The sequence below is a fragment of the Drosophila elegans genome, unplaced genomic scaffold (genome assembly GCF_018152505.1).
Source record: "Drosophila elegans isolate 14027-0461.03 unplaced genomic scaffold, ASM1815250v1 contig_814, whole genome shotgun sequence".
NCBI lineage: Eukaryota > Metazoa > Arthropoda > Insecta > Diptera > Drosophilidae > Drosophila > Drosophila elegans.
In genome coordinates, this window is record NW_024546167.1 from 2287141 (window position 1) to 2315113 (window position 27973).

The following is a 27973-nucleotide window of genomic DNA, read 5'->3' on the forward strand; positions in this document are numbered from 1 at the left end:
TGGGTTGCACATGTGGCTTTTGTCTGCCCCCTGAACTCCATTGACTGACATTGATTTCTTAGCTTGTGGCCATTTCCCTACATCCCCAAGCCTCTTTTCCGATTTACCTTTCCCATTGTCTGGCATTATCTTTTGTCTGTTCATTCCAGTTGGTGATGGAGTTGTTTGTTAGCGTTGGGCGGCGGGAGGTGGGTGGGCGTGTCCGGGATCCGGGGTACCCACATGAAGTGCTAGTTGTTTTCATTATGGTTTATCTAAAAGTGTCGAGCATTTGTTGTTATGGCTTTAACACACTTAACACATAGAGAAATTTGCGTATCATCAACGGTGGTCAACATTTCCTTAAATTTTCGAGTTAAAAGTGTTAGAGAATTAGAAATGAACCATTTTTTAATATTGAAATGGCTCCCAAAATACAAATTTGTAAATTTATTGGAGAATAACTATTACTTTTTGTAGTACTCACAAATATGTGAATTAATTTGTATTTGTTTGAAATTATAAATCTTAAGAAACTTCAATGAGAAATATGTAAAATCAATCTAAAAATGACACAGAATCATGTGGACTTTTCTTTTTTTAAATAATGAACAAATTCAACATGGAATAGTTAATATACTTTTTTTTCTTAAGTGCATTTCTGTTTTATTTTCTCTTTGCACCCATTGCACCAATTTGTTTTTTTCTGCATTTAAGCTGCGATAATGTTGTCGTGATTGGGGGCCATGTGTAGGTTGTAAAGGTTTGCTCCAAATAGTCTTGGTACCATTTTTATTACCACCTGATTTGTATGTGGCTACCTGGATTAAAGTCGCTGCTGCATTGCAATTTTTCGCACGTTTCAGTGCTGAAAATTATTTATTCTTTATTTACTTCTCTCTCTCACTTGGTAATTTATTTATCTTGGCTCGGCATTATCTTGTTTTCTCTTAGGCGTTGATTTTCTCTTAGTGAGCAAACAACGACCTTGCCTCTCGCTCTTTTTCTCCGGATTCCGCTCTCGCATTTTGATCGATCAGTTTGCCATTGTTGTCACGGAATTTAGGTTGGGCAACTAATTCAAATCGATAGGTTCAATACTTTGATTACCGAACCCTGATTACTGTTCAGTTAATCAGCTTTTATTCTTTTTGTTTGATTTCTTTGTCCGTTGACATTTCATAACCACTTGGCCAGAATAAGCGTTGAGTCACTCTCCGTTTAAGTAACTCTCTTTAATGACTCTCTTGAGTGCCATAATCACTTCCACTCGTTTACCATTCTCCACCGTCCATGTGAAAAAACTGGCAGCTGCAGAACCAACGACACCAACAACGGGTTTTGAGTGCCCTTCTACCGTTCCGTTAAGGTATTTGAAATATATATAAACCCTTGGCAAAAATATGTTTACCACGCATTATGCTTCATTTTGAAATTGAAATTCTGATCAAATGATAAAATTAAACTCGTAAAACTGGGATATCAAAATTTCAATTCTATCAAACGTTGTAACTGTAACAAGTTGCAATTTTATGAGTTTTTTATTTTGTTTATCTCCGCACCTAAAATATCTCTTCCCGAAATTCTTTTTTAGTCTTGGCAAAAATCTTTTTAACTTGGTTTACTTAAATTAAATTCAGAGTTTTCAAGGCATCACATCTGGACATTTCTTAAGGACTAATCTGATTTTTAAAGTTATTACAAAATAATTTTAAATACTTTCTAAGCAGTCGGCTTAGTAATTATCTCTTAGCCCTGCCTTTTTGGGAAATTCCCAGACTTATAGAATGTAAGTGAGCTCGTGTTTTCCCGGAATTTCCTCTCACTAAGCCTGACCGCAAATCTTTTAAGCCACGGTCAGCAAATCGCGATCTTCAAATGCAGCGCATTTGGGATTGTACCTAGCCTAGATAAAGACAAACCTCTTGCTGTCTCCCTTCCACTCTTTAAAACCTACAAGCTGCAGGAACGCTTCGCATTTTTATCATTATCACAACAAATACAAACACATCTGAGCGGAGGTGAGATGGAGGAACTTTCGTCGTCGTTGTTGGTAATAAATAAACACAATGAAACTTAGCAAATCCACAATCATACTGCCACACTGGAAAAAACCGAATGTGTTTAAAAACTTTTTTTTTAATGAAGTACGCCGCTTTAACTGGTCTAGAAATAAACAAAAGTTACGTAAATTATAGCTATTATTAATAAACCAGGTAAAAATATGAGACTCAAACACTAAATTATTTTAAATTAAAATTAGCTTAATAGATTGCTAAATTAAACAAAAAATGGTTTATTAAAGAATCTCAGCTATGTATGTACCATTAATACATCTTAATGCATATTTGTATAAATTAAAAAACCACAAAGTAATAAATGGTTTTTTATTTCATACCTGCAATGGAAGAAAGTCTTTTGATAACTATTCTTTAGTTTACGAAGGCAAACGGATATGGCTAAATCGATTTTCCTTGATGCTGATCGAGATTATATAGTTTTCTTTAAGGCTTAAACGTTTGACTGATATTATAATACCATTTGCTTAGGCTTCTAAGTTGCTAGAACCATCACATCTTAAATATTAATTTAAACTCTTAAAGATTTTTTCCCTGTGCATACACACACACACACCAACCAACACCAACATCCCTGTAACAGCTGTCGCTCTCTTCCGCTCTTGGCACGCTCACTCTTTCCACTCAAACAAGGTTGAGCGAATGAGCCGCGAGTCAATCCAGTACCCAGCACCAGTACCACAGTACAGTAGACCAATTTGAGCCGCCGTATCGAGCTAACCGCTTACCGCTTGCCGGACAAACGCGTTCCGTTTTCCCTCCGCTTCCATTCGATATTTGCCGCCGTCGTCGTCGGTTGTCCAGATGTCCGCGTGACGATAGACAAACCATTTCCGATACCGGGGGGGGTCATAGTAACGTTTATCTAAGTAGTCCTTTCGGCCAAATCAAACCGAAACGATCCGAACCGAGTTCAACCATCCAAACGTCCATCCATTTACTCCGGGGTCTTTTTGGGGATCGTTTCGCATTTTTATCGGTGTGTCGCGCTGTCGCTTTTTCGGTTTCTGCGCGATTTTCCCCACATTCCGTGTGCTGTGCTGTGAAGAGGTGTTCTTGGAATCAAGCAAATAGTTAAAATATCGAAACGTTGGCAAAAATCCACTGAATGAGCAAGAAAGTTATATTATATAAGGCCCGAACCGGATTTATTTATTAATTATACATACAAATGTGACCAAAACAAAAACAGACTGACATCAAAACTCGGCTTGGGATATACCGAAAACAACACTCAAATACCAACCGATCCCGATATATAAATGGTAAATGTTTAAACACAACAAAAAAAAAAACAGTAACAACAGCCGAAGTTGAGCTTGACTTAAGCTTTGGAGCTCAAGCCAAGTCAAACGAGTTTTGTGTTGTGCAAAATCTGATTTGCATATAATTCTTCCACGGCTATGTTGTTGTTGTTGCTGCTTTGACATTTGTAAAAACATGAAGTACATTTTTGTAAAACTTTCAGTTTTTGACGTCTTCAATATGCAAGAGAGTAAACAGAGTTTAAAGATTTACACAAAAACATTCAACAGCTGTATAAATTGACATAGATAAAGCAACTACTAATACAGTTTTCTTGTTTCTTTTGTTAATAGGAAATTTGTACGAAAAACCTTTCCTAGCAATTGATTATAATGTCCAAGGGGTATTTCAATTAACACTTGAGGTACAAGCATTTTGGAAAAAATTTATCAGCTAAATACTCAATAAATCTTTGCAGTTTGCACTCGAACATGGCAATTCAGAGGGGGTCTAACAAAGGAAATAAATAGACACAATTTGCAATTAGCTGGTTTTGGCTACAGTACATAAACTTATAGTATCTAAAAAGTTACGACTGACTGGACTTGACTCGTCTCCAGTCTCTCACGTCGGTGGCGATGAATCATTTTTCATGACTAAAGCTGTTTGAACATTTGGTAATGATCGTATTAACATATAAACGTATTGACGGTATTGAAACTTTTTGCAATATATACAATAACCTCTCACAGTTTAAAAAGAGATTTAAAAAACACTGAGTTTCTGTTTAAGTTATAATTTCGCCCACAAACGTTTTCACAGGCCTTTTGTCAAGTTAATTTATTTTAATGTATACTGTGTGCCAAATTATTTGACTGTCAACTGCATAAATTAGTACTATAACCACAACAAAAAAAAGAAGAATGGAAACGGAGAAATGCAAAATGGAAAATGGAAAAAGGGAAAAATTTCCCATTGAAATGGGTAATGAATTGGTTTGGGGCGGGTGAGAACGAAACCAACTGAGAGTGGGTGAAAATATATTATAATAACAATCTAATTAAGTGCCAACTTGGCCCCGGCGAAAGCCACAAACTTTGCCACAAACTATGGGATACTTTTGCTTTGCATAATAATGTCGATGTGTTTGCAATGTTCTTCAAGATCTTGAGGTTTTGGCTACCAAAGGGCTCCCGCTCCCTGATTTATGCTGCATTTTTTGCTACCTCAGCCTCAGCCTCAGCCTGGGCAGATTATAAATCTCAGCAGTTCATAAAAACTTCAGGCAAAAGCTCCAGCACAAAACCATTCAGAAACATTCCGAGAAAAGCCAGCAAAACGAACCAAAAAAAAAAACTGGTAACAAGCCAAGGCAAAAAGTAAGAACATAATGCTACCTGGGTGCAGTTGGACTCGAAGTTAAGCCAACTTGAGGACGGAGGAGCCGAGTCGAACGGAAGAACCGGTTTGGACTTGCTGCCAGCCGAGTTCAACTTTTCTCACATGCCTTTCGATTATGCCAAGCCGACTGCATTCTTCGAGACGCGGCTTTCGCTAAACGTTTGCCTAAGACCCGCAACTGAGACGAGCTCCATGCTCCCCATCCTTGTGCTTCAGCTTCAGCTCCATCTCCATCAAACCATCGCACAAGTTCAACACACACACACAGCCGAAGAAAGACCTCAACTTCAACTTCAACTTCAAGTTGATCGTCGCTGTGGCTGCATAAAACTTTAATTTCATGGAATTTCCTTTCTATTTTTATGCAGCAACGCAGCAGATGATTAACAACAGCCACAAAGAGAGACGTTGGAGAACGTCAAGAACACGGGAACAAGTCCAAGACCAAGTGGAAGTCATGGTTGCCAGCTAGTTGCAACTTCTGGGCCATTAACTTGGCACTGGGCACTCGGGACTCGGGATAAAACGACCATCTATCCCTCAACTGGGGGCCCTGGCATTCTGCATCTAAGGCAGGAAATTAAAAATGCAAAAAATTGGATAATTATGCATGTAAACGTTTTGTCATTAAGTTGATACTTAAATGCGGCTGCGATTACCGGGCATATTTTTAAAGAACATTTTGTAATTAATGCGCCTGAAAAGACGCGGGAGACTTTTTTTTTACGTCTCTCTCTCTCTCTCTCTCTTTTCATTTCTTCCTCTAGAAATCCATTTGCAATTGGCCCAACTGTTGGCAACAAATTACAATTATGAACTTCAAAAGGTCTGAGAGAGTTGTGTAACTTTGTATTTATTCTTGACATTTTCCTGGGCTGCCAATAGCTAACTAGCCGTGAACTGCACAGCAAAAATTTCGCACTAGTGCCAAAAAGTTTTCTCGCTTCTTGAGTGCCCTAGACTAAATCGACACGCAAACTTGGTAATAACTTGGCCTTGGCTAAGGCTTCTGTAAGTTGGCCAAAACCGCAGAGCCTTCAGAATGTCAAAGGGCATGACTGAATATGATTATGAGAAGTCGAATCCTTATTTTACCTTCAACGAATATGTTCAATTTGTGGTCTTTTAGTTGGTTAAGCTTTGATGGGGGATTAACCTAATATGGGAGACAATTTAATTTAATTCAATTAAATCAATTATGAACTGTAGGTGTTGTAAACTTCAATTAAAAAATAAACTTTTCAAAATAAGCTGCAAATTTACTTTGTAGAAGAATTTATAACATTTATATTTTATGCACTGCATTATTATTTATCATAATATTCGGTATTTGCAGATTTAAAGTCAATAGAAGTACTTATTGATTGTATTTTCATGAAAGCTATGTTGTTCTTCATTAGTTTAATTACTTTTGCTTTGATTTACTTAGCTGTCGTCATAGTACTACGTAAATAGAACGTTTATTTACCTATGCCAAATTCTTTGATGTCCCCAAACACAGTTGGCACACCTGTTCACCTGCCTTAATAGGAAAATAGGGGAACACTCGCCCCAAATGTGAGTTACTTCGCCCACGCAGCATTTGGATGGCTTCTTTTGACGAGTATATTGGGTTGTTTGTTTAGTTTCCTATCGATTATTTTCATGATGGGCTTGCACTGCCTACTTTTGGGCGCTGGCACCCGGAAATTGCCAAAGCAGTTGGCCAACAGCTGTTCGGATGTCTATTTGCCCCGAATCAACAGAAAAGCGTTGACAAATGGAACAGAGAAAACTAACGTGGTTACACTACTGTGCGCCATAAAATTGATTTGCCTCCGTCACTGCCAACCAGCTAACAACAATGACAATCAGAGCAGGGAAAGCCACTAGAAAATAGTCAGAAAGAGCCGTTTGGAAAATCGTCAGGCTTGGTTGACTTTCGGCGTTTCGAGTGTGTGGACCACGTAGCCTCCTCGGCGACCTTTACTGCCACAAATCTGTTGGATAATCACCTAAACTAAGCGATTATCTAAAAACATAGTTGCTGGTGATGTCACGTAGCTTTCCACGGAATTTGTAAGTCAACAAAGTCTCCTCTTTCTGGCCTGTCGCAAAGTCACATTTTATGAAATCCCTTTCCCGTTTTAAATCTGTCAGATAAAGTAGCACTTCAACTAGTGTTTCGTTTGCTTCTGTCTGGGAAAGAAAAATATTACATCTTGTGTACTTTGATTCCACGAAGTTTATTAGAAATCACTTCTAGAAATAGTGCTTCTAAACAAGGCTCCAAATCTGTTTGTTATATAATATTTTTCCATCACATTTAAACATCTATATTCGTTTAAAGTGTAGATGTTTTAAATTCAGTACCAGCAGTTGTTTTCAACGCATTACAAATTCTTGTGCATATGAAAGTGGTTCTTGGAATTTCCGAGTGATTTTCCTCTCTTGTTTTTCCTCGCTTTATAAGTTATGAATGCGTAATGATAAATGTGCTTTGGATAAATGATTGGTTGTTGAAAATTTCTTTTGATTTCTTTTTATCTTTGCCTTTGGCTATATTCAATTGCATATTTTAATGGCATTAACGTGCTGCTCGGCTCACAAACAGGTTCCTCTGAAAAATTTCGGATAACTTTTGTTAACTATGTCAAAGTGAGTTGAGTCATCGTTAAATTTATTTGCATAATGAATGTAAGCAAAACTCTTAAGAGTTGTTCGCAGAAAAATATCTTACGACAAAGATCGAATGTAATTTGGTTCGCATCTGCCAGCTGGCAAACATACAAAGGATAACAAGGATAACAATCTGTAAGATACGAACCAAAATGATCTCTCTACCTGAAAATCGTGGCAAATCGAAGTCAGAATGTCGAGAACAGAGACGGTCGCATATGTGAGACCGATTCCCCACTTAACTAGGCAGGACTCGGGAGAATCGAGAATTCTTCGAGAATCCTTAGCCACGTGCACTGAACATATGTCAGGATCCTGGGCAAAGAAAGAGACAGGAAACCGAATACAACAACTGCTGGTCTCAAACGACAGATGCAAACAATTTCGAAGTTTTTCGAACTGCTACCCGCTGGAAATGTTTTCACCGTTTGCATGTCTCGTGTTCACCAGGACGGTATACTTCTTATTAAGTATATTGGTATACCTCCACTCGAAATACGCACATGTGTATGGGTTGCAGGCGTGCCTATTGTTTTTATTTTTTTTTTGTGCCTGCATTTTTACTTCCGTTCGTCGGGTTTTTGAGGTTTCTCTCAAGTGTTTTCTGCTGGAAATACTCGCATTTTGAGTTTGTTTTGTTAAAGGATGTGGTGGGACAGTTGAAACTCTGTGAGTACTGGGGACATTTTACGTATTGATTGCTTGCATGTTTGCCTTTGGGATGCAATTGAAAACCTTTCTTGCGCATGATATAAACAATTTTGAAAATGTACTTTCAAAGCACTTTTTTATAGACTAATAATTTATAAATACAAATAATTATTAGAAAAACAAAACCTAAGGGATATTTAATTAAATAACTTAAATTTATTGTTTAGTAGAATCAAATTTAAGAAAAACAAAAAAATTTATTACATTAAAAAGCACATATTTTTAAATAGTCTGCTTAAAAAGATTTTACAATTAATCTTAGAATATGATAAACGAATTTTCTTAGACTTAACTTTTGGCGTCTGTTTCCCACATTTCTCCTTTTTAATTTTTTCAAAATCCCTAAAATAGTGCTATGTATCGAAAGACCCTTTCTAAACTGCATTTCATTTGATACATCTTTCAAATGCAATTTCCTTTTACTTTTTTTCTGCATCTTCCCAGCTTACCTAGTCATTTTTTTTCTCACACCTAGCTTTTCCCACATCCCCTTTCAATTCTTTGGGTATTCCCATATAGAACCAGGTATAGCTGGGCACATAATGGTCAGATCAACGCCCAATTGACAGCTAATAATTATGCGCACTTTCAACAATAAGCACTCGCATAATGCATTCGCTGAATGACAAAACCCCCTGTGAGCGGCGTCCCTGTGCAATTAGGACGCTGCCTGCATAGGACATCATGGGTGCGCAGGAATTCCCTCCCCCCAACCCTCGATTTTAGGCGGTTTAGGGGTGCATTTGGGTCAGCGTGTGAAATAGCTAAGCATCCGTGCATGAAGTAAACCAAGCAAGCGATTCAGGATTCTCAAGATCGAAGGATCCCTTACGCCAAATCCCATCGAGTTCGAGAACCTTAAGAATTATTTTCTACCCTTTCTTGGCTTCGATTCTTGTTGTCATTGTTTTGGATTTACTACCACAAAAAGTAGATGAGTTTGTACAGTTAAATTGCGTCATCGGAAAAAAAATCGCATACTTCCCTTAAAATTCCAAAAGTCTCTGCCAGATGCTGTGAGATTTTTTTTTTGCTGTCTCATTATTTACGTTAAACCTTTTTCGGTTGCGAATTCTTTGCGCACTTCCTTAAAAGTAATCAACCGAACCTGGGAAAAGCAAAGCGTAGCGGGAGTTAGTTGTTTTCTCTGAAGATTTATTACACATAGAACTTTTTGGCTTGCCCAGTTGCTTTTCTCTACAGTTGGTTAGCTTTGGGCCTTAGATACTATTTAGAAAAGCTCATCGGAATTAACTTATGTTACTCCAGGGGGGCTAAGCTGAAATTTATGGGCGTTGATGCGACAAACTGTATTGTTTAATGTTCAAAGGTCTATGCCGCTCTTTAAACTTGAAAAATCAAACATTCAAATAATTTAGATTTATATAACTTAAATAGAAATGTTTAAAAATAAACATTTGTATAGACAAAATATTGGTAAATTTAATTTTAAGCACCAACTTAATCACAATGGTTATAAATTAATTGCACAAATCGTAAATATTTTCAAAATCCTTTCAAAATCTCCCTTGACTCAAATTATGCATCACTTCCGCTTTCAAAATCCTTGGGGTCATGCTTCATTGCACCTTATTGTGGTGCCTAATTGAAGTCATTATCGTTGGGCTCCCACTAGCCATAAAAAAATGTAAAATACCCAAACTCACGCATACAACCTTTAATTGCTTCACTAAATTTTCACACAAAATGTACGCTGATATATTTCAAACTTAACACAGAAAAAAAACGAAAAGTTCCCACGACCACCGACACAAGGAAGAGCATTAAAAATTATAAATTCCAGCAGTAGAGGGCAACCCTCGCAGGACGAGGATGCGGAGAGAGGATCAGGAGGCAGAGGAACTCGATGTTGGTGGTGTGGTGGTTGATAAGACCCCTAGCCCAGTCAAAAAAAAAAAAAACGGAAGGACAGCAGACAGACAGTAGCGTATGGCGGGAATAATTATAATTTTATATCAAGTACTAGCAAAAAAAAAAAAAATAAAAATAAAAGAGGAAGCCATAAAATGTGTATCCTTTTCTGACCATCCATCGTGTGAAACTTTACGAAATGCATTTTGTAATGTTAGTTTTGACATTGGTGCTCTCAGTTGAGGGTAATCATTGAATGAATACCTAAAAGTGAGCATAACTAATGGGAATACATTGGGAACTTTAAAGAAATGGAAATTTTTGAAACGGAATGATAAAATAGTCTCAGAGAATGCCATTAACATGGTTAGTAAGTATTTATGTTACCGCAAAACTAGGAAATATTGACAGATTTGAATCGTTTTTGTATACCAGTTTTTGCCATTTGCGAGAGAAACGCCTGCTACGATGGAAAAAATCCAATTACAAGTCTAAGGCAAGCTTGTCCCTTTCCTCGCCCTGATTTCTATTCAATCCATCTGCATATTGCCTCCATCAACCATATCCAACATCTGTCTGCCTCTCGTCATATCCTGAAAGCTCAATCCATAACAGTGATGGAAATGCAAGTCTAGCCCACATTTCGGCATAGAAACCTGCAACTATGGGGATTGGGGGTTGTTGTTTCATCGGATGAAAGGATAAAAGTTTCGCAATGGGATTTCCGAGGTGTCACACACACACTGAAAGGCTGGCTTAGATTGTTGTAAAAGTCATCGGCTTTCTGCCCAGAATGCAACAAGTGTCGATGGCCTTTTGAGGGCAGAGTAAAACTTAATTACTGTGCTCACCCACTCTCCACATCGAAGCTTGATTGTGGTTATGCAATACAAATTACTATGTGCTCGCCTGTACAGATGTACAGCGATATATAAAAAAGTCATTGACTGCGCTTGTTTTGTCATTCCAGGGTTAATTGTTTAATGCTAAATTAAAACCGAACTGGAAAAAATCGCCATGTTCTAGCACGGCATTTATTTCATCACCATGTGAGAATGGTCAGCCATGTGGTGTATGATTTATAGTGGTCTCTGTGGTCCACTGGGCAGCTGTGAAAGAGTTTAATGAATTAATTATGGTGGGTGTCGCACCACCAGACCACCAGATGAGTGATCGGTCAGAGGTCAACGATGTGCCAGACGAAATTTAATTAACTGTTCGGATAATTATTTACCAGCCCATCCAACTAAGCCCTGTGCAAAGTCGGTTACTTTTCAAAAGCGTAATCTTTCATCGATTTGAGTACTCCCATGTTTGCCTTAGTCATGGAAAAAAACCCCGACTTAGCTCCCCATATTAATTACCATATCACAAAGAGAGAATAAATATGTTCGTATCTGGCAAACATTGATAAAGAGGTAATATATCTAGCCCCCCCTCCCCGCCCCCATATTTTATATTATTTTTTCCCCTTTATCAAAGCAAACTGCAGTCGGATCTGATTCTCTGGCGCAACCACGTACACAGATTTTACGGCTGGAACCTGTTTCGTGCCTCGGTTATTGGTTGAATGAACCCTTCCGGATGGAGCCAGCCCCACACCCCGGTTCCAAAACCCTTCTTTGATTTGCCATAACCAGTCAGTCGATTGTTGTCATTTCTGAAATCATGTTTACATTTAGTGCGTGATTTGGTGTTTATTTAGGTGATTTCTGATCTTCTCTCTATGACATGCGTAAGCCATGAATCATCTATATAAACCGTTGGAGCAAGTTTAGTTCTTTTTTATGAGGCTTAAAGTGGTTAGTAAGCGAATTTCAAGAGGCTAGTGGCGAAATTAATGGGCTAATATTTCCATTAATAGGCATTCCTTAGAACTAATGATATTTTGGACTTCGACTTCAACCTAAACCTGTTTATTGAAGGTCCATAAAATAAATCTTAACCATTGCCAATTTAAGTCCACTCAACCGGAAATTTCATAAAAAAAAAGTTTGAAAAAAAGATGTCCTTCAGTCCAGCAGCCAAGTTGACGGCTTTGGACTTTAGAATTTATTCCATTTTATTGTTATTATTATTGCCCTTTCAGTAAATGCAAGAACTCTGGAAACTTTTAAGCCAAATGCCAAGAGCTTTTGTAAATCATTTTTACCCCCACCACCATAAATTTTCCTAATAAACCTCTGACCCACTTTAAAAAATGCTTAGATGCTTTTCATGTTCACAATTCGATTAGCTTGGATGGGAAAAATGCAGTCAAACAGCATCCCAGCAGAGTTAACGCCCTTCTTTGAACGCCTTCTAATGAAGCCAGAAACCAAAAGCCCAAAAGCCCAAAATCCCACAAACCAAAACCAAAGCCAAAGCAAAGCAACAAATTGTGGGATGGTCGCCCTTGTCTGCTGCTGTGGTCACCAAGTAACCAAGAACCGAACTTCTGGCCTTCGGAGGTAAATCAAATGTTCAAACTGGTTTCGTAACATTTACGGTTAGCGGCTTAAGTGGCCAAGAAGAAAGTCAAGTTGCAACGGAATTCCGAATTGAACTTTAAGTTTTGTGTTCAACTCGTATATACCTATGTAACTCGACAACCGAATCACAAATAACTTGAACAAATAAGCCCAATTAGCTTAAGTCGCTTGACACTGTTTGAGTTGGTCAATTAACATGGCCAGGCTAATGGTTGAAGAACGTGAGATATTTGCTTGAAACGTGGAAAAGCCGTTGGAAAACGCAGTGGTGGGAACACAGCAACTCTGTTCGTTTTTATATGGCGACTTTGGCTTGCAGGTTCTGGGAAATCTTGACATGCAAACAGGCAACGGACAGCCCACAGATTACCCCTATTTAGAACGCTTAAATATTAGATAATATTTCAAAGAGTTAAAAGCAAAAAGTTGGGTCACGTTATTTGAGTGGGCTTATCTGGTGCCCACTTCGAGTACATTTATGAAAAATAAAATATAATATAACTGCTAGACACCCAAAAATATCGCCTGGACAATCTATATTTGCGGATCTTCGGCCAAGTCAAACGACTTTAAATTGGACACATTGTTTTCTGTGAAAGCCATAGGAAAATGTACAAAGTTTTTGTTATGATTTTGCGATTATTACGGACGTTTAGTTTATCAACAGTTTGCCGCAATACGCGAGGCATGTGATAAAGTCACAAAAATGTCAGCCTGTGTCGCCGCAGCGCTGGGAAAACAAAAGCCTCCGAGGCGAAGTCAAGGCAAATAAATGCTAAAAAAAAAAAAAAATGAAATATTAAATATGTGTGTAAACAATTACGTGAGACACCCGACTGGCCACGCCCCCACGCCCCCCTTTGCCGCCCACGAGGCGATAAGCGATTGGAGGCCGTTGGCATTAATTGTTCCTCTTGACTTCAGTTCTAGTTCGGGCCAAGCCGTGTAGGTTGGTTGTATCTTGTCGCAAAAAAAGCTTTTAACGGATCTTTGCTCGTAGGGGGGACCATTACCATCAGAGGGCATTTTTTTGATCTCTCTACTTAATGACAGTCGAGGGGGCGTTGAATCAAATTCGAAGCCGATAAACCAAAGTGCTTTCATATGTCGATAGCGATAAAGAATTGTGACTCATGCATATTGGAGACGTCAGAAAGTGATAACGAACAGCGTGTCCCCCCAAACTATAACCACAACACTCTTTAAACATTTTCCAGATTGCCCATCAATTTAATTTAATCAATAGCCGTAACTCAAATTCAATGAACAAATAAATTTGCGCAGTCCAACGAGCCAATAAACGGATCAATAAACCGAAATACGATCGAAATTTCGCTCGTTCAAAAACCAACAGCCATCTGGCAACGCTGTTTGGTGGCCGCTTGTAACGGTTATTCACGACAATTTACTCACGCCCTTGATCGAGTTTAGAAGTGCGGAAGCATGGGAAACTCCTCGTCACACACACACGAACCACTCGAGCGCGGCTTCACACGCGGAAAATTCGGTGACGTTAAAAATGGGGTAGGTTTCTTGTTGTACATAACTCCATTTCGATATGATCCCCAGTTCCACAGTATCGCAGAGGGTTGAAACTGCCACAACTCGCACTTGTTGTGATCTCTCGTTCTCAGCTTCTAATTAAATACTTTTAATTTAAGTAATGCTGATAATGTATCCTTATCCTGTGCTCCATAGAAATCCGCCTCCTTCCGGTTTAGCAAGAAATCGCCGAAGAAAATGGATCGTCTGCGTCGCTCCTTTCGCGACTCCTTTAGGCGTCGCAAGGATCGTGTTCCGGAGTCCTCGAAGCCGCACCAGTGGCAAGCGGATGAGGAGGCCGTGCGTTCGGCCACCTGCTCCTTCTCCGTAAAGTATTTGGGATGCGTCGAGGTCTTCGAGTCGCGCGGCATGCAGGTCTGCGAGGAGGCACTAAAGGTCTTGAGGGTAAGTAATCAGGACCTATAGAAGGACAAGGAGATGTACATATGTGATGGAAAACTATAAGGGTTAGGTTAAATTGGTAGAGCTAATGACCTTTCTCTGATTTTGTTTTGCAGTGACAAACATTTTAGTGAGGTGGATAACCAGAAACAGAAAATGCCAATCAATTAAGTTATATAAAACTATTAACAAGTCTTTTTCCGAGGGAATTATAGGGGTATGATTTTTGACAAAATGAATGACAACCAAAATGATGTATTAGATTTTTACTAGCAGAAAATCAACATTTTTTTAAAAACTTCTTTTTGATGTATGTATTTAGCCAATTTTTAGAATGATGGGTCCAATAGTTTTCAAGTTATTTTTGTAACCGCGTTTAAAATTGCCAATTAAAAAAAAACAATTATTTAAAAACTACAAAATTTTGTGAAATTTCAATGTTTTTATATCTGCAGTTCGATTTTCTTTGACTATTTAGTTGAATACTGTCTGAAGTGAAGAATATCTTTGACGTGTAATTTTCTTATTCTACTTATTTATTTATTCACGTTAGTAAAATTACTTTTTAAATAAAGATCAATGTAAAATAAAATCAATTGTCATTTAAAATAATTGAATCAATTGTTAATCAAATTAGCTTTATTTTCTTTTCAAATGATTTTCCTTAAGTGCAAAGTTGTGTATATTTTGTATAGCTTACTGCCATTTAAATTCAGATGTATTTATTGAGGACTTGATTTGTCTGATCACTGAATCAGAGATAAGATTGCGTGTAACTTTATCTAGACATTGAATAAATGGGCAAAACGTTGAGGACAATAATATAATCATAGCTAACATAAAGGAACTAACTGATGTTTAGTTCTTAACCACATAATAGTCTTTAGCTTATCAGTACATTTAAATCCCCTGTGTGTGTTTTCATTGCCTCCATGTCCTTCTGAAACTTATTCTTACTGAAATCAAATCATTTGCTAATCGATCTCTCCCACATTTAGCAATCCCGACGTCGTCCTGTCCGCGGACTACTCCATGTCAGTGGAGATGGCCTGCGTGTGGTGGACGACGAGACCAAGGGCCTGATTGTGGACCAGACCATCGAGAAGGTCAGCTTCTGTGCGCCGGATCGCAACCACGAGCGCGGCTTCAGCTACATCTGCCGCGATGGCACCACTCGGCGCTGGATGTGTCACGGCTTCCTGGCGTGCAAGGATTCCGGCGAACGGCTGTCACATGCGGTGGGCTGCGCCTTTGCCGTTTGTCTGGAGCGGAAGCAGCGACGCGACAAGGAGTGCGGCGTGACGATGACCTTCGACACGAAGAACTCGACCTTCACGCGGACCGGTTCGTTCCGCCAGCAGACGCTGACGGAGCGCCTGGCCATGGCCACCGTGGGCACAAACGAGCGGAGCGTGGATGGGCCGGGATCAGCAGCAATGCCGGGTCCGCCGGCGGCCACCGTCAAGCCTTACAATCCGTTCGCCATCGAGCGGCCCCATGCCACGCCCAACATGCTGGAGCGGCAGAGCTCCTTCCGTTTGAGCACGATCGGCAGCCAGTCGCCGTTCAAGCGCCAGATGTCACTGCGCGTCAACGATCTTCCGTCCAACGCCGATCGTCAGCGGGCCTTTCTGGCCGCCGCCGCCGGAAATCCTCTGCAGACACCGCTGCGTAGTGTTTCGCCCATTGCCGAGGTCTCGCCGGCCAAGTCTGCCGGAGCGGATCAGTCATCGGACGCCGCCAGTGCGGCCGCCGATTCCGTGAGCCAGCTGTGCCAGGAGCTCAGCCAGGGTCTCTCCCTGTTGACCCAGACGGACGCACTGCTGGCCGCCGGCGAGGATCTGAACTTTAACAACAATCGCAGCATTAATCAAAACATTATTGCCGCCGAGAAGGCGCAGGTGCAGCATGTAATCGCGTACAGCGCCACGCCCACGGCTCAGGTGACGCCCCGGGTGGCCAGCATCAGCACCACGCCCACCTATCAGACACTGCACTCGCAGTCGCCCACACGATCGGAGCATCAGAGCCATCTCGACACCTCGACGGAGCTGCCAAATGCCGACCAGTGGTTGGGTCATGTGGTGCGCAGTACTTCTCCGGCGGCACCGAAGCGGCCCACTTACCTGGCCAATGTTGGCCGAGCTCAAACTCTAGCCAGTGGATCGGGGTCAGCAGCTGGAACAGGAACAGGCACAGGAGGAGGAGGTGGCCCCGATGACCCATTCGATGCCGAGTGGGTGGCCAATGTGGCGGCGGCCAAGCAATTGTCACCGGATCTGCCGATTTCCAGCACATCGCGTTCACCGCTGGCCAGGCACAGCACCAATCCGTTCATCTCACCGCCCAAGGCGCCGGCGCAGACATTCCAGGTGCAGCTCTAGGCATCAAATCCAGGGTCACCAGGGGGACAAAGTGTGGTTCGCTTGAAAAAAACGTAACTTAGTTTAAACTTCAGGGGCAGGATCAGGCCAAACACAGAAGTTGCAAAGAAATGGATGGATGGATGGCTGGGTGGATGGCTGAATGGATGGATGGCTGGATGGCTGAATGGATGGATGGCTGGATGGAATGGATAGAGATACTTAACGCAAACATAAATAATGTTGAATTATGCATATAGAACATATAGAGAACCTAAAATACAGTTACTTACACGAGATATCAATCCATTAATGGCGCTTAGCACTAGGCCAAAACTTAAACTGCTTCAAGTGAAATGACATCATTAAATCGTAAGAGATCTTTTACCGAATCAGTCTTTGAGATGGTCTTAAATCTAAAACAAACTTTAAACTTGGTACTTTTATGAAACTTGAATAATATAAAGACCGTTTTTAGTGACTAGACTGATAAGGGTTAAGATCCCTTAGTCACCAAACAATTGACCAAGCTACCAAGTTACCCACGAAAGTCCACCACCATAAAGCAAACAAAAAACAAAACCAATGGCACTCTTTTTGTCTTGAATGCTAAAACTGTATTATACTTTGGTAATGCCCTTCCACTACTTGTTAATTGATCCCGCTAAGAATAATAATGATAAAATACAGTTTTATGTGTGTTGATATGTAGGAAACTCTATGTCCTAGGGCCAATTATTATTTTGTCTGTGTCAGTGTTCGGTACACCGTTTTATATCAAATCTTTTATTATTTAATTTAATTTTTAATTGTGTACAAAATGTATTATACTTAAATTATAAATATAATTTAAAAACAAGCAACAAACAAAAAAAAAATGAAACAAAAAACATAAACGAACTTCAAGTTAATTTAACGTATAAATAAAGCAGCTAAATACAATGCAACTAATGAAAAACGATATAGAAATATTGAAATAATTCAAGTTATATATAAACCTATTACATATATTGTGAAAGACAGAGCCTAATTCGGCAGAGAAGAGAAATACATTCGATTTGTGTGCTTATTTGATTTGTTTGTTTTATTTTAGTTTACCGTGATCTACATTCAGTTGGTTTGAAACGTTTGAAAAAAGCATATTACAAATTAAAGTTCATATTGGATAAATTAAACGCCAATGCACCAATTGTTGATAAAACCCTTCAATCGAAACCTAGCTAGAATCAACTACAAAAGTAAACAAAATCATTGTTCCTAAAACAAAATGTAGGAGTCAGTGAATCGCACTCATCAGCATTTACTTAACGCATACGGATTCAAATCGACTTTAAAAAGAAACACCCTCATTCAGAACTAGGAAAAGGTTTTTGTATATATAAAACACAAGTCGTTGAATGAAAATTAGTTTGATTTGCCTTGCAAAACAACACCTGGCTTTTTTCGGACATGTTACTGCTTTTAATATAGGGAACCAGAACTTTTCTACATATTTACACCGGCACTAATGTAACCTAAGGACTACTCTTTAAAAGTTATCAATTTGAAAGGATCTTCTGCAACATTGTTTTGTGACAAATTTAGTCTCTAAATTAAAATTAAAATCGGTATGCAACCATTAAGACGAAATATATATATATTTAATATTAGCTCATATACACGAAATACAACATTAAACAAAAAAAATCTAAATAAATATACATAACATATATGTTATCATACTTATAAAGAAAACGCATATCGTTTCGTTTGACGTTTAGTAAAATTGACATGCACACATATGCCTAACGAGTAAATGACATATTAATGATGCCACATATTATCTGAGATATTATGTTTATTCATTTTCTATGACAAAAGTATCGATCAAAGAGTGGATATTGGATATTCAAATATTGTGAAGTATTGATCATTTATTTGAGAGTTAAATAAACGGTATGAAAACAAACATAATAAGTCAATGCAAATTAGTGGTGTCTTACACTGTTTTTCTTGGTGTTTCTATTGATTTTCTTACATTTTTTAGTTCCAAAACTTGTAAGTGATTAAAAAATGGGCATTTTGTTTTGCTTTTAGGCTACTTTCTGCAGTCATTTTTTGAAATATGTCAATCCATTCAATATTACAAACCAACACTAAAAAGCAGATTTTTAAAAGTTCAATCCACAAACATTTAAAGTTATGTCCTTTTGAAATCGGATTTCTGTGGGAAATTATTTCTGTACTTTTTAGCACATATATGAATGCAAATTGGTTGACATTTAAGCGCAAACAAAAAAGTGGTATATCCTTTCATATTCGGATTTCTGGGAGGTATGTAATAGCCCTTGAAGTTCTCGTTTAAAGGCACTTTTCTGCAAGTAATTTTTTTTAAAGGAAACCAAAATTTGAATGCGTATTTGTTGGCATTTAAAAGACAAAAGTCCTTTCATAATCAAAATTTTAAAAGAAATGTTATAGCAATTCCATTTGTTTAGGTTTTTTTTTAGGTTTTTGGGGACTTGTCCAAAAAAAAATCCGGAAGAGTCCTTTCGGTGTAACTTGGACAAAATTAGACGTAAAGCCATAAGAGTGTTTTTTTTATAGTTGGCGACCTATACTACCCATCCACAATCGGTTTAGAAAAATTCATTTTGTTTTGATGTAAAAACAGATTTTTAAAAGTCGATTTTTTAAAGAAATTCATTGTATGACACATTTTTGCAACATTTAACTGATTGCCATTTGATTGGCAATTTAATGACGAATTCAGCAATGTATGACATTCCATCTTTTGACTATTACTTCTCATCGTTTTGATAGAAAAACTGATTTTTTAGGTGTTTTTTTAGGTTTTTGGAGACTTGGATGCCCAAAAGCCCAAAAACCAAAAAACGCAAAAGCATAAAAGCCCAAAAAGCGCAAAAGCCCAAAAGGTCAATAGCCCAAAAGCCTAAATGCGTAAGGGTAAAAAAGCACAGAAGCCGAAAATCTCAAAAACTTAACAGCGCAAAAGCCCAAAAGAGCAAAAGCCCAAAAACCGAAAAGCGTAAAAGCCCAACGTCGAAAAATAGCATTTTTTCGCAGACAATAAAATCCGTATAAAATCGGTTTATCGGCGGATTGTTGAAGCTAACAGCTTTTTAGATTCCTAAATGTCCCATCTTTAAGATAAAGTAATACAATTATTTTCGGTTTTCAGGAGTGTGCTTTTTAAGAATTAATTAATGCTGTCGAAACTATATATTCAAACTTTGTCGAGCCCTAGCATCTATAAAACCCGACACGCATGGGAAAAAATAATGATATATTTTTATTGAAATGGCCTACCGATGACCGAAATCGGCTAAGCAGAACTGGAGATAAAAAATAAAATTGCACTTAAAAAAATGGTACCATACAAAAATTAGAGAGTCCATCTGCACCGAAAAATCAAAGTTTTATCTCTGGTGAGTTTCATCATCATAGCTTCAATGTTTTTAAACATTTATCCATATATTTCGAAATTTAGATCTTTTAAATATTATTTAATTTTTTCGTTAAAGTGCTTTGATAACATATATTAATAAAAAGGGGTTACATCATTAAAAAACCAAAAACAATGGTAAGAAAATCCACTCAAAAAAAATCAACGTTTAAATGCAGATTTGTTTAAATGTAAGCGACAAACTTGAATCCACAATCGGAGTTCTGGAAGAAATTCTGATTAAAAGTTACTTTATTTCAGAGCCATTAAAACAAAAATGGAAATTACAAACTAACATGCAAGCACAGATTTTTAGAAACTTTTAAAGTCAAAATCCTTTAGTCTACTGGTTTTGGTCTTCTACAAATATTTTACATTTGCGACATCTATCGAGAAATTTATTATTTTTAATTTCTATGTTTTCATTTTTTCGATGTGGACAACGATTTTTCTACGTTTTATGCTATGTCTATTGGTTTTCTACGTTTTGTACTATGTGGATGGGTTTTCTACGTTTTGTGCTATGTTAACGAAATATCTACGTTTTGTGCTACATCTATGAAATTTCTACATTGCATGCCATGTCGATGAGTTCTCTACGTTCTCTGCGATGTCATTCAATTCCACATCGGCAGCGTGCATAAAATGTTTGCAATAATCTTGTTTATTTAGGGCTTTATACATTTGAGGTACCTATTTTGTCACGATTATTTTTTAAACGTTTAGGAGCAATATCGGATGTTTAGGAGCAATACATTTTTTTTTTCTTATTATCCTTTATTTATATTTATTCACGGCAGTACAGCAAATCATTTAATTGTTATTCAGCCAAAGCAGGTGGTTCTGTCGGCCAGCTATAATTTAATTTGTTCGAGTCATTATTAATATTTTTACACCAAACGATACATAACTGTATCCAAAAATAAGGAATTGAATATTTCAAAGCTTAAATATAACATAAAAAATAACAACAATTACATTGATCGTGTTTGGCAGTCTTAAATTTATTCCATTTTGACAATTTGGCTTTTTAAAATGTCAGTAAGTCATATCGTTTGCTAATAACAATTTTTGAAAAAAGCACTAAAAATATATTATGATAATAATTTTCTTAATTAACTATTAGCCCAAAAACTGGTTTTCTTTGTAAATAACTTGTAAAAAACCAATTTCACTAAAAAAAGGTTTGATTTACATCTTGTCCAAAAAATATATTAAGAACTCAAACGCTATGATTTATACAAAAAAGAAAAGAAAAATAAAAAATAAATGTAGTCTAATAAAACTGTTGGAAAGAGTATTGAAATCAAATTGTCTGCATTAACACTTCGGCTTACTTAAATAAATTTCAGTGTTGGTTGTATATTTTTTGAATAGCAATATGATTCAAAATCAAACTATTAACAAGAATAACGACTGCAGCTACTTACTGTTACCGCCTGCAGCTATTATAAAAATGAAATACTGTTTAAAACGACTAAATTTCGAATTTTAATAATGTTTAAAACAAAGTATAATTACATTTTTCGATCGGCATTATAACAGCCTTATAATATTGCCTCTATTTTGAAATAGTAAAAAATTACTATGCCTTGGAGATTACTCGTATGCGTGCAAGGAGAAAATAGTTATAGATTTTTTTTAAATTTATAATTGAACATAGTTAAAGAGATAATCAAACAACTCCCGTTGAGAATCTCAATTACAAATGCAATTATATGACAAATTAAACACAATTAACTTGATTCTGATAGCCAACGATAAGCCAACAAATTAAGCAATCCAAACTATCAACTGATTGCGAAGTTCGTCCTATAACTTTTGCCAAAATAGATGGCCAAGCCATTTAACATTTGCATTATAATCTTGGCGCTCCTCCTGCTGACTTTCTTTATGCTCCATCGCCTTATTGCCTTTTACCCAGATCCAGATAGAAAACGAAGGAGTGGATGAGTGGGCTGGGGGATAGATACAGACAGAGGGAGGAAGAGCAAGCAACCGTCAGGTCATCAAACATAATTACTTGCCCAAAAGGTATGCGCCAGTTGACATTTCAGTGGCGACCCGCGTTACTTCTGCCCCTCCCCCCACATTCCCCCTTAGACGTTTATTAGCCGAGGTTGGAAACTTTAAGGTGGGCATCAGCAACCTTTTTGCGCCCGCACCCACTTTAGCCATCGTTCCTGGCCAGCTGCCTCGAGCCATTTTTGATAATGAATTTCGTTTGGCTGGCGCGACCGGGGCCCTTTTAAGTAGACTACAGTTTTTAAACAAACTGGAAGCAAGGACAAAAATGGCATGTGGCTTCCAGCCATATGATCGAGACAAACATTACCACACAGAACAAAAAAAAATTATAGCAGAAAACTTTGTCATTTTTTTTGTTTTGCAACGATGAAGGCACCTTGAATGCTGATTGAAAAGAGCTCTCTAAAAAGTTTCAGAGGTGACTTTTCGCTAAAAGGTTTTCAAAGAGAAAAGTTAAATAATACAAAATTTAAAAGAGCTTAGAAGTTTTATATAATAAATGAGTATCAATGATGGAAGTCACCATTTATTATACACGATTTTCCATTTAGTCGTGGCCAATTGAAGCAACATTTTATCAGTGGAGTCCGGAAAACGGAAACTTGCACTTGCATCGCAATCAACTGTCAATGAACTCGGAGCAATTTTGTTAACAAGTTTCTGGTTTCCGCCCAAACGCTTCTCAGCTGGACCTCCTTGGTGTATTTGTTCTTCTCGCTTTTTAGCTGCTTTATAGTCTGCAGTTGAAATTTATGTTTATTTTTTTGTGCCATGCAATTTGCTTTTTGATTATGTGGACGCGGTCAGTCAGCGTTTCTTTGCCACGCGGCTGGCATAGCAGAGCAGTAAGGAATTTCAGTGTTTTTCTCTTCTTTATGCATTCAGGATGATGGATCTAACAAATAACTCATTTCTATGATAACTTGGCCAATTGCCCGGACCTGACCCCCTCCTCCGCCACCACTTGGCCACTTTCCCCGCTTTCACTGATGCTGCATTGTGCTTAAGTTACTTAGCTTTATGGCTCAAATGGAGATGATGGCCTCTACAGAGGCAAGTTTTAAAACGCTTGAGCCAGCATTGAGCTCTGCTTATTGACACACATCTGCCACGGAGCGTAAATAGTCGAACAAAGTGAAGACAAACTCGGGGGAAATGATTTTCCCGGATAAAGTTTAAGCTTGTTAACATCCCCTTAAAGAACGTAAACGGCATTCAGCAGGCCACACCCGATTATCATTTACGGTCTGTTCTTTTAATGGTATTTGCCTTGGATGTTAATCGGAGTTCTGGTCAATGATGTCAAAATTTAATTACAGTTTAAGCGCTTTCAAAATCATTTTGTGGCCACTCAAATTAAGCGCAGCAGGCCACAGCGCTCACACTCAGACGACGTCCCTGCAGACAGACAATTATAATTAGCCAGGAGAGCATTGAGTTTGAGCCCTTAATCCAAAAGGGTTCGGCTCCTTGCTCTGCTTCTCATCGCATCGCATCGCATCGCCTCGCCTCGCCTCAAATGCAAATTACATTTAAGATGCGTACCGGCAAAGAGCAACTACGATTGCTTGAGCCCAGATTTCTCTACCACCTGGACGATGACTATGTCCCAGGGATATTTTGAATTAATTTGTGTTGTCTTAGGAAGCTCGTTTGGGATGGCGTGTGTGCCAATGCAAATATTTATAAACCGAAATAGCATGTTTTTATTAGTTTCATCTATTTTTTAATGGTTGCTTAAGTAAGAGAAGTAAGAGTTAGAAAATTTCTTTTATAAAATCCAAATTACATTTACAGTTTGCACACAAATCTCAAAATACAAATATTTATATACTGAAAAAGCATATTTTAATTATTTTCTTCACTCCCAAAAACTAGTTTTTAAAATGTGAAAATATTTTCAAAGGGTTGCCTTTGAACTCTACACATTTCTTTCAAAGCTAAATAGCTTTCCGCGTTATTTAATTTTAATTAAAAATTCGAGCTACAGAGACTTTTAATTAAACGAAAAATATTTTTGTTTTTATTGATTGATATATAGTTTTTAATAAGTTTATCATTGTTTAAAACAGTTGCCTCATTGTCAATCAATTGAACATTAAGATGTCTTCACCAAAATTCAAACTGGAAAATTCTCAAGAAAAAATCGTTTCATTAAGCAAATCGATTTTTTCAAAAGTAAAAAATATTTTAAAATTCATAAAAAAGTAAAAATTAAACATTTTTGGCAGGCAAATCAAATTTTTGCCATGTTAGCCAGACTTATTTGAACACTTTCCCAAACATTTAAAACCCAAAAATTAATTTATTATGATTCGCAGCTCAAAACCAAAAACTAAGCCTTCCAGGGTTAAGTGCTTCCATAAATGTTTGCAACTTAATAACTATTCACTCTGGCTTGGGAGCATTAGTTGGTATTTGACTTTTTGAACTGAGCTTATTTCAATTATGATAATCAATGCCCTCTCATATGATTTCGAAACTTTCTCCCTCAAGACGGGCGCTTTTCACAGTGATTCTTTGCATTGGAAAAACTTTTAGCGCGACATGTCACGCCCGAGTGAGGCCAACTTGCTGCCTCGGCGAATGTTTGTGTTGATTTTGCAGCGCACATTTTTCAACACTGTCAGGACCCTTTCCGCCGCACTCCAAACTCCCTGTTTTCCTTTCCGGGAAACTATGCACGAGCGCTGACATCATTTGTCATGTCTACGCTATGCGGGAGAAACGCGTGAGGAAAAACAAATAAAAAAAAACAAAAACAAACAGAAAGAATGGTAGAAAAACAATAGCTCGTAGAAAAGTTGGCATGTGGAAAAAGTCAAAAATGGAAAAATTGCTGACAATGCAATCTGAATTGTGCATAAGCTAAAGTTTGTCAGCTCTGTGGTTTTCTGCCTTCTCTTTGGCTCCCAAATAAAAACACAGAGACGACTTCTTGGATAAACACTTGCGGTTCAAGATACGCCCAACATATAATGTGATATGGTGTGACATATCAGCGAGGTGTGATGATATGCGAGATAAGCCGGAAAGAGGAATATAAATCCCTAAGGTTGTGATTTCTGCTCAAGACGTGTTGCTGCTGTAGAAGCAATTTAAAAAATAAATGGTTATATTCCATATGCTAGTTATAATTTACTAATCTTGGAAATTGAATAACTTTAAACATGTAAGCATTCGGTTTAATAATAGGACTTTGAGCTATGTTTCACGTTAGGTATTTGTAAACCATTTTGACATCTTTAATTAAATTTAAAGATAGTATTGGAAAAATATTAAACATAGGAATTTGCTTAAATTTTAATTTTTAATTTTTCTCTTTAACTTTTAATTTAATTTAAAAAGTTTAATATTTCCATATGAGCATTTCCAGAAAAAAGTCAACTAAGCCCCAAAAACTAAACCTACACGCAGAAAAATGGTTAGAAAGAGCATCCAATTTTTATTGGGTGAGAAAAAATTGGATGTTGTACCTATTTAAAATGAAAGATCAAATAACGGTGATGGTTATTTTAGCAATTTAAAAATGATACCTCCGATTGGTTTTTATATGCTTTGAATTGGATAAGACTGCCAACTTTGTTGGAAATGATGACTTATACTGGAATTCGAATTTCGATTAATGAGTCAACTTTTTTGAAAGGCAGAAAAGAACTCGATTAATCTTAGTTGAAAATCGTATTCGACTGACTTTATTCAATCCTCGAAAATTCTTTTGAATTTATAGGTTAAGAGTTAAATTTTTATGAAAATAAATTTTTTCAATTCGAGAAAATTCATCATCAATACTTAAATATACCAAAATAATATCACAAAAGTACATACAAACGATTATTTAACACGTATACGTGAAAATAAAAACAAACGGCAATTAATCATTCAAATAAAGTGTTCAATTTTTGTCAATTTTTAAGCCTACAAAAATCGATAACATCGATTATTTTACAATAATCGACAATCAACTCTCGACTATCATTGGCTTTGCATTTTTCATCCCTACTCTTTTCTGTTCTTTTCGGCTGCTCGCCACGCTCGCTTCGCTCGTTCCGGTATTGCGCGTTTTTTTGTGTTTAGTTCCTAGAAAATTCTACAAAAAGAGATGGATGAAAAAAGTTTGGAGTTTTTGGAAAATGTGGATCCCGAGAACGCAGAATTTTTGATTGTTCTTTTTAAAGGTAAGTTCTCTCATGCTCATTAATTGATGCCTGAATTTATAAAACAACAATTTTCTAATAACTATTTTGTTTTCTAGGCAACGTACTACGTACCAAGGCAGCCGAAAACTTATTTGGTAGGCGCGAAGCAGCCCAGGGGTAAATTATATGATAAATATACCTGTATAATAAAAGATTTGCGTGCTTCAGGATTACGGTCGAAAGAGTCCGAACAGGTATGTCATGAGAAATGTCCCTTTCCATTTCTATAAAGTTTCTTTTTTAACTTTTTTCTCTTAACAGCCAACAACTGTTCATGACGATGGAGTAAAGAGAGATGAACAGGGTGAAGTGAAGGAAGACCTGGAGTGGTTAAGACGATACCTCGAACCCGAGGTTGATGCTACTGAGCGGTGGAGTAGGACTTCCGATTATCGCCTCCATTCCTTAAGAGTTACTCCTACTAGAAAAAAGGCTATTTGTCGTCAAATGCATTCAATTACAATTTATTTGAAAATAAAGAACTTATTGAAAATTTTTTTAAAGCAATTAAAATAGATATAATATCACTGGTAGATGGTTTTATGAACCAACTAAATAGCAACCATATACAAAAAAGTTGGATCAAGCAAACAAGCGCTTGTTTTGTCGAACTCTCTCAGTTGGTGAATATATCCAATTCCTGTGGATCCAAGAAAACTAGATAATCCAACCAACAAATTGGATCGCTCCCCAGCACCTATTTAAAATAGTTGTATTATCCAATTCACAGGTGTATATTTCCAACTATTTTTCTGCGTGTAGAGAAACAATTGCTTTTGTTAAATAAAATATTTAAGAATCACTCAAATTTTGATAAACGATTACATCAGAGTCCGTTTCTTACTGTTCCACTAAGATATACGACTTTGAAACAGAAGCAACACTAACTATTTGTCTTTGCAACGTTTTGTTATATATTCTAAGATAATTAATGTTTTGTATGCTCAGTATCAATGGAGTAGTATTTGACGGCAATCTTATATTTAGTATTTTTTATTATTCAATTTGTTTACTTTGAATTAGTTAGATTTTGGTATCACTTCATAGCTCCAGTTAACAGTTTTTTTTTTAATTTTGCAAGTTCTATCGGTGATGCGGTGTCTTCACTAATTATAATGTATTCGCTCACAAATATGTAAGAGACGGAAGAAAGCGATTGATTGATTCTTTATTACCATCTTTAAACTAGACCTATTCACAAGCTACAAGTGATTCTGACCAAGTTTATTTATTTAATTACTTTAATACAATTTTTATAATTTAACGAATCTTATAAATTGTATTAAAGTTCTAAGCTTATTTTTTTTTGCAAACAGGTTGTGTTGTTGGAGTAGCCGGCATACGTGAGTAGAGTGTTCCATCATCTTTAGAGTTTACTTTGACGGAATACATTATTTTTAAACGACCATTATATCTCAGCAGCTGAATACCGTCATTTAAATCCATTCTCGTCTCCGGTAAATCCCCTCATAAATCACTGTTTGACCTTGCCCTCACGTTAACAGCCTTGAACCATCCGCGGTCTTACGTGGTCTAAGCGTAACCCGCATGTCAGGACGGCCTCTCAAGGACCATGATT

At 37.4% G+C, this 27973-nt stretch overlaps 1 protein-coding gene and 1 long non-coding RNA gene across 3 annotated transcripts in view; both read left to right on the plus strand.

Annotated features, from left to right (window-relative positions):
- LOC108141839 (protein numb) overlaps nucleotides 1-17791 on the plus strand; it is a 29818-nt gene extending 12027 nt beyond the window's left edge. The window contains exons 1-4 of one of the 2 annotated variants that reach the window (XM_017265424.2): nucleotides 2740-3322; nucleotides 13633-13939; nucleotides 14114-14362; nucleotides 15358-17791. In XM_017265424.2, the coding sequence (XP_017120913.1) occupies nucleotides 13859-13939; nucleotides 14114-14362; nucleotides 15358-16743 (1716 nt within the window). In that variant the 5' untranslated portion in view covers nucleotides 2740-3322; nucleotides 13633-13858 and the 3' untranslated portion in view covers nucleotides 16744-17791. Of the gene's footprint in view, nucleotides 1-2739; nucleotides 3323-13632; nucleotides 13940-14113; nucleotides 14363-15357 lie in introns of those variants that run through there. The other variant, XM_017265425.2, reaches the window with a different exon arrangement.
- An 8191-nt stretch (nucleotides 17792-25982) lies between these two features.
- LOC121467871 lies at nucleotides 25983-26857 on the plus strand. The gene is made up of 3 exons (XR_005977891.1): nucleotides 25983-26373; nucleotides 26451-26588; nucleotides 26656-26857. It is a non-coding gene; the product is annotated as an uncharacterized LOC121467871 (long non-coding RNA).
- Nucleotides 26858-27973: the final 1116 nt, after the last annotated feature.